Source organism: Panthera onca, chromosome A3, assembly GCF_046562875.1.
Source record: "Panthera onca isolate mPanOnc1 chromosome A3, mPanOnc1 haplotype 2, whole genome shotgun sequence".
Taxonomy (NCBI): Eukaryota; Metazoa; Chordata; class Mammalia; order Carnivora; family Felidae; genus Panthera; species Panthera onca.
Genome location: NC_138341.1, coordinates 110,266,209 through 110,273,162, shown reverse-complemented (window position 1 = coordinate 110,273,162; position 6,954 = coordinate 110,266,209). Strand labels below are relative to the sequence as shown.

Sequence of the window (6,954 nt, the reverse complement as noted above, 5' to 3'; positions counted from 1 at the left end):
ATGCCAATGGCTTGGCAGCAACATGAGATGGGGACCTCTGTGTGGGCATCAGGAGCCTTGATCACAACACTGGCAGCAGTTTATATCCGTGCCTTGGGCAAGCACTAGCAATAGAGACGGTGTTTCTGGCTGCACCAGCACAGTGGGCTTTCATGGGAGCCAGCTTAGAGAATTGGCTTCTCTATGAGCCAAAGCAGGAAACAAGGAAATGGACATCTTCCACGGGTTTGCCATACTGTCTCAATGGTAGTATCTTCTGTTATGGTGTTGGGTATATTTAGGGGGACTTCCAAATTCTTGTGGCCTGTGTTAATTACCTACTGCTGTAAGACAAACTGCCCCCAAATTTAGCGGCCTACAACAATTTATTATCTTCACAGTTTTTATGGGTCAGAAATTCAGGAACAGCTTGACTAGGCAATTCTGGCTCATGGTCTTTTGTGAGGTCTCAGTCAAGATGTTGGCCAGGACTGGCATCATCTGAAGCCCTGACAGGGGCCAAAGGATCCATTTCCAAGTTGTCTTACACACGTCTGGTAAGTATGTGCTGGTTCTTCGTGGCAGGTTCCCGTTCCTCCCCACCTGTGCCTCTCCACAGGCTGCTCAAGTGTCCTCATGACATGATGGCTGGCTTCCTCCAAAGCAAATGAAGAGAGAAGGACAGGGAGGAGAGGGAGAATGTGAAGGAGAGGAAGAGGGGAAGGAGAAACTATCCTTTGTATGGCCTAGCCTCAGAATATATATAGTATAATTCTACCACATTCAAGTTGTTAGAAGAGAGTCACTAAGTCTGGCCTTTATTCTACAGAGAGGAATTAAACTCCAACTTTTAATGAGACTATCAAAGAATTTGTGGAAATTTCTTTTATTTAAAAAAAATTTTTTTGAATGTTTATTTTTGAGAGAGAGAGAGAGAGAGAGAGAGAGAGAGCGAGCGCATGAGCTGGGGAGGGGCAGAGAGAGAGAGGGAGACAGAGAATCCAAAGCAGGCTCCAGGCTCCGAGCCCGATGCAGGGCTCAAACTCACAAGCCATGAGATCATGACCTGAGCCGAAGTCAGACGCTATAAACTGACTGAGCCACCCAGGCACCCCTGTGGACATTTCTTTTAAAGCACCATTTTAAGTTTAATAACTAATTGTAACTTGGATTATAAGGTTTTTTTCAAGTCCTCTGTCCTTTGAGTTGATATAAAGGCCACTTCCTGTATTCGTGGGGCTTACCTATGGCAGCCACCAGGAGCTCTGACAACAGCTAAGGGGGCTAATCCTATGCTCCCAGATCAAGGATCCCTGAACATTTACTTGTAGAGCCTCCCAAGTACTATAGGGATCTTATGTTTGTAAGTTGACCTATCCTTCACACGGGAGCTACCATTGCTACCATTGTGTTTGTTCCAAACCCTCAGGATCAACCTTTTTCACAGGCAATATAGTACCTTACATGTTAGGTAAGATTCTGATATCTATAATTAGGGAATTGCTTTGTTCCAAATAGATGAAGAGTATAAGAAGATCCTTGACATAAAAAATGTTGATTTTTCCAATAGCACAGAGTGAAGTCTCTTGATACTTAGGGAAGGTCAGACAGCTTGATCAGATAGATCTTACCAGGGCGCGTTCATCCGTACAATCCAGTGCTCCATAAGTATTTGTTGTATACAGTAGACTGATCCCCCTCCCAAATTTTTTTTTGGATCTTTCTTATGGCTGTGAGTGTTGGCTGGCTGCCAAATGAGATTTGTATACAAAACAATGCCTTCTTGTCTCAAGGTGGAATCAACTCTTAGATACAATCTATGTCTCAAGGCTCTCCATAGGTTTAGGCCGCCTCTTGACTCCAGATAAGACCACATCTTTGCTTAGCTCCCTTCCCTATCTGTCCTGCTTCCTTCATTGCCTTTCTCCAGAGAGTACTCTCATAATAAATCCTGTTTCGGGCTCTGCTTCTAAGGAAACTGACCTAAGACAATGCATGAGTAAAAGCCAAACAATTGTTAAAAACATCCATGTCCACGACCTGGAGACAATGCAAAGATATAGAAAATGATGACATGAAATTAGAGAGAGCAAAGGGCATACAAACAGAGAGAATGCCTTTCCTGAGTTTAAAAAAAAAAAAAAAAAAGAAGGAAAAAATGGGCAGAGGTAACTTCAAACCGTCTTAGTGGATACAAACCTCCTTGGCCACGCAGTTGGTGAGGACTCTGTTATGTGGAGTCTGGACTTAAAGCAGTTCCAGGAATTTTTTGCCATTGGAATTCCTTGCCATTAACATTAAAATTTCTAGGTCCTGGAAGTGGCCACCTTGAAAGGACTAGTGGAGAAAAAGATGGTGTGGGATTTCAGATAGAACAGTCATAGAGTGTTGGTGGTAAGGTGTAAGGAGTCCAGCAGACATGCTTCTGGAGCTGCAATGACCCTTTTCAGGAAGAATGACCCAATGATCAGAACCCTCTGTGTATTATATATAAATGACTCATTGTACATCCTATATGTATATACAATTATACAGCCATTGTTAATCAAGTTTACCTTAAAGACTTATTCTTATCTTTGGAGGCAGGAAGTTAGAGTATTTTGGGAATTTATTGCAGTCCTAAAACAAACCATCCCCAAACTTAGTGGCTTAGAGAAGTACATTTATTTACTTTGTTCATGTATCCGTGGTTTGGGTGGGTTAGCAGAGGTGGCACCCCCTCTGCTTCATTAGTGTCTGGGGTCTTAACTGGGAAGAACCGAATGGCTAGGGTCCGGAATGGCTGCGGCTGCTTCCTTGCAATATGGCAGTATCAGATTAGCTGGGCTTCTTTTATGGCAGCTGGATTTCCTCAGAGCAAGTGTTCGAAGGCACTCAGAAAGAAGCAGCAAAACTTCTTGGACCTTGACTCAGAAGTTTCAGTATTTCACTTCCACCACAGTCTATTGGTGCAACAAACACTAAGACCAGCCCAGATTCAAGGAGTTGGGGGAATTAGTCCCCATCTTTCCATGGAAGGACTGCAAAACAATTTGTAGCCATCTTTAATTCCACCATGCAAAAGTATAAAGTGCAGGAGACTCTTTGACAACAGTAAAGGAGAAAGAAGATTGCAGTATTTCCCTGCATAGTCAAGGTAAGATTTTGTTTGTTTTTTATTAAAAAAAATTTTTTTAGCGTTTATTCATTTTTGAGATACAGAGAGACAGAGTGTGAGCGGGGCAGGGGCAGAGAAAGGGAGACACAGAATCTGAAGCAGGCTCCAGGCTCTGAGCTGTCAGCGCAGAGCCCGACCTGGGGCTCGAACTCACGAACTGCTAGATCACGACCTGAGTGGAGGTCGGACGCTTAACCGACGGAGCCACTCAGGCGTCCCAGATTTCATTTTTTTTAAGGCAAGATCATTTGAGCAAAACATGGCTAAGGAAAGAGAACCAGAGAAGGGAGTAGATTAAAGAGGAAAACATTTGCTGTAGCAAGGTTCTAGGGCAGCCATATTGCTGCCCTGTGGACGCAAACCATTTTCTCTTACCTCTGAGTATTCGTAAAATTATGTGAAACTTCACAGCCTGGCCTCGGTTTTGCTGTGAAGAAAGAAGGGAAAGTCTGGTTCCATTTCTGGCCTGGGGGAGTAGGGAGAGCAGTGCTTCCTGAAGCCAGGGCATAGCTTCATGTAAGCCACCTCCATCTGACTGGGTTCTTGCCAGAGGGTAGGGCCATGTCTTCCATTCCCACCTCATTCTACACAGCCCCTGTAGGACACTGCAGCAAAAACCACCTGCAAACCAGAATGCCTGTGGTAGGGCCCAAGCTGAACAATGTGTTTTGTGTAACAATAGGAGGGATGTGTGGGTGGAGAGCTGAGGGCGGAGACTGGTGGGCTGTTAGGCTTCACCTGCCTTGAAGTGGATACACAGGAAGGTAGGTCCGGACCTAGGTATGAGTACGGGGGTATATTCTAGAATTCTGAGCTCTAAGGTAAAGCAAAAGTGGATTTCTTTGTTTCCCAGGGACTGCATGGTGCTCAAACTCTGAGCTGACACAGGAATATTCCTCACAACACAAGGCTTACGTCAGACAATGTGTGGTTATCTATTGCTGAGTAATAAACCTCTCTAAAACTTAGAGGCTTCAACTGACAGCCAGTTTCTCAGGATTTTGGAAAAGGCACAGGAGGAAAGACTTACCTCTGTTCCAGGTAATGAGGAACAGCTCAGATGGCTGGGACAACCTAGGTGGCTTCTTCCCTCAATGACTGGTCCCTCAGCTGGGATGGGTTCTCCAGGTACATGTGTCTGGGACTTCACTTCTTGGTGGTAATTGGGTCTCGACTTCTCCATGTCTCAGGGCCTTTCCCTCTCTATGTCTCTGTGTCATCTTTCTACAGCAAGGTGGAAGAGGGGGAGCAGCTCAGGATTATCAAAATCAAAATCAAGGTTACCAGGTATTCTCAAAGCTCGTATCTGTAATTGGCACAGTCACTTCTGCCACGTTCTGCCATTGGTTAAATCGAGTCACAGGTCCAGTCCAGATTCCAGGGTTGACGGCCACACAAGGTTACACTGTCAGGAGGCTTGTTTCACTGGGGCCACCAAAGTAACAAACTACCTGACAAGAAGGGCTCTAGGTGCAGATGTGTGCGGTGGGCTGAGGGTGCTGGCCTCTCTTAAGAGGTATTTGAGAACATATAGTGCAAAGTAAGATAACCCCCAACTTCCTCCACAGAATTAAGGGGGGGGGGGGCTCTGGTCGGCCACTGGATCGGCCTGAATCAAGGAAGCTGAACTCTTCACTCAAGAGTATTGGGCATTTATTGCGCATAGCCTATGCGCTGTGGTTAATACACGTGTTACTTCGTCATCCCTACTTTACAGAGGGGAAAGCAGAGGCTGGTGCGCAGCACTCTTTCTACAGTACCGCACACCACGACGAAGCCTTCTAGGCCCCTTCTGCCCCGCAGGTAGTCCCCCGCAGGCAGAGCGATGACACACGCCGGGGTCTCCGGAAGGGCAGTCCTCAACACAGCCGGCTTTGCTAGCAGAGCGGACGGCTCCCAGGCAGCCAACGGTAAGAGGCTGCCTCAGGGATGCTAACCTGTCGCCGGGGCACCGAGAGAAGGCTAAGAACCGGAGCGCAAAGGCGCCTCTGACCCGAGGGGCAAGGGGCCTCAGCAAGCGGTAGACCAAGGGTCAGACACCCGCCTCCAAGGCCGCGTGTGCTAGAGGACGGCCCGCGCGCCGCGCGCCGCCCACGCACGCACGCACCGCTCCGCCTACCGCGCAGCTCTGGCCCCGCCCCCAGGATTGACCGCCCGAGCCACCGTCCGCCCAGCCCCGCCCCGCACGGCCAGGCAAAGCGGAGCCGGCCGTGCGGTGTGTGTATGTGTTCGCGGGGCGCCGTCTCAGCCCCGGGAAGATGGTGGCGGCGGCGGCGGCGACTAAGGCGAGGCTGAGGAGCAGGACGGCGGCGACAGCGCTTGCGGGCAGGAACGGCGGGCAGCGCTGGGACTGGGACGCGACCGGGGCTGGGAGGCCGGGGCTGGGGGCCGGGCTGCGCCTCCCGCGGCTGCTGCTGCTGCTGCTGCTGCTGCTCCCGCCGCCGCTGCTGCTGCTGCCCTGGGCGGCCGAGGCCGCGGCAGCGGCGTCGGCGGTGTCGGGCTCAGCCGCAGCCGAGGCCAAGGAATGTGACCGACCCTGTGTCAACGGCGGCCGCTGCAACCCTGGCACCGGCCAGTGCGTCTGTCCCACCGGCTGGGTGGGCGAGCAATGCCAGCACTGCGGGGGCCGCTTCAGGTGAGTGGGGGGTGGTGTTGGAGGGTCAGGCCCAGAGGGAGACTGAGGCTAAGGGGCGCCGAGATGGCTCCAGGCCGGAGGCAGATGCCGGACAGTAAGTGGGGAGGGTACGGCCGCCCCTCGGTGTTTGAGGACCCTTTGCTTCCGAGGAGATCATCGTCTCTGGCCTAGGGTTGTCTTGTACTGGAAGATGAAAAGGTTCGAGGCACGGGTGGAGGCACAACAGAGGGATTTGGGTGCGGCGGGTACATGAGAAGAAAGCTTAGGGTCCCAAAGAGTATCCAAGCCAGTCCTTGAAACTGGGCCGCTTTCGGATAAACGGGGTATAAAAGAAAAGAGAGCTAGTCTTTAAGAAACACTTCGTTTTAACGTCTCCTTGTTCCCTAGGGCCTGATGAGTTCTCCGACTCATTGGAGATGTAGGGTACTCTGAAGAAACAGGGCCCTGGAAGTGATTTGTTGGCTGGAGATAGAAGGAAGAGGTTAGGATTGTGAGATATTAGAGATAGAATCAGTGGTTGTTGGCTCGAGGAAAGTGAAGAGACTCGCCTTTTGAAGCTCACTAGAGGTGGCTGATTGGAACAGGATGGAGAGGGCATAGAAGGAGGTTCCTGTATGCCCTGGTTTCTGGAGAATATGGAGTTCTGAGTTGGCCTGGTTTGGGACAGTACCTCCTGGAGAGATCATTAATTCGTTAATTAAAAGTTATCTATTATTTGCTTCAGTTGTGAAAGGATTTCCAGGTAATGCACACAAACAAATAGATTAGCTAGACTTTGACCTAGTCCACCTGGAATTTGGAATACAGTAAGAGAAAGATAGGTACACAAATGACCCTAGTCATAAGGACTACGGAGTCATTCATGCCTTTGGCAGATTTTACTAAACATTTTTGATGTCAGGTGTGGAGGAGTGGGGAAATATGGAAACCAAGACAGAGGGTCCCTGCTCTCATGGATCTTACGTTCCAGTGGGGGAGACAGGCAGTTAATAAGCAAATAAGTAAAGAAAAAATGAACAAGATAATTTCAGATAATAGTAAAATGCTGTCAAGAAAATAAAACAGGATGACCTGATAGAAAATTATAACCAGTGAGTAACTTTAGGAGGAACTCTCATTTGAAGTGACATTTGATCAGACTTAAATGAAATAATGGAGAACCTGTGGGAATTCAGGGAGGGAG

General features: G+C 48.9%; 1 protein-coding gene and 1 long non-coding RNA gene across 6 annotated transcripts in view; one reads left to right on the top strand and one right to left on the bottom strand.

The window, feature by feature from the left end:
• Positions 1–2,624: 2,624 nt before the first annotated feature.
• LOC132665905 (uncharacterized) lies at positions 2,625–5,241 on the bottom strand. Its single transcript, XR_009604342.3, has 4 exons — positions 5,074–5,241; positions 4,167–4,360; positions 3,512–3,563; positions 2,625–2,999 (listed from the first exon to the last, which is right to left on the bottom strand). It is a non-coding gene; the product is annotated as an uncharacterized LOC132665905 (long non-coding RNA).
• Positions 5,242–5,297: 56 nt separating this feature from the next.
• ATRN (attractin) overlaps positions 5,298–6,954 on the top strand; it is a 159,916-nt gene continuing 158,259 nt past the window's right edge. For all 5 annotated transcript variants that reach the window (XM_060613551.3, XM_060613532.3, XM_060613525.3 and 2 more), the window contains exon 1: positions 5,298–5,771. In XM_060613551.3, the coding sequence (XP_060469534.2) occupies positions 5,395–5,771 (377 nt within the window). In that variant the 5' untranslated portion in view covers positions 5,298–5,394. The remainder of the gene's footprint in view (positions 5,772–6,954) is intronic.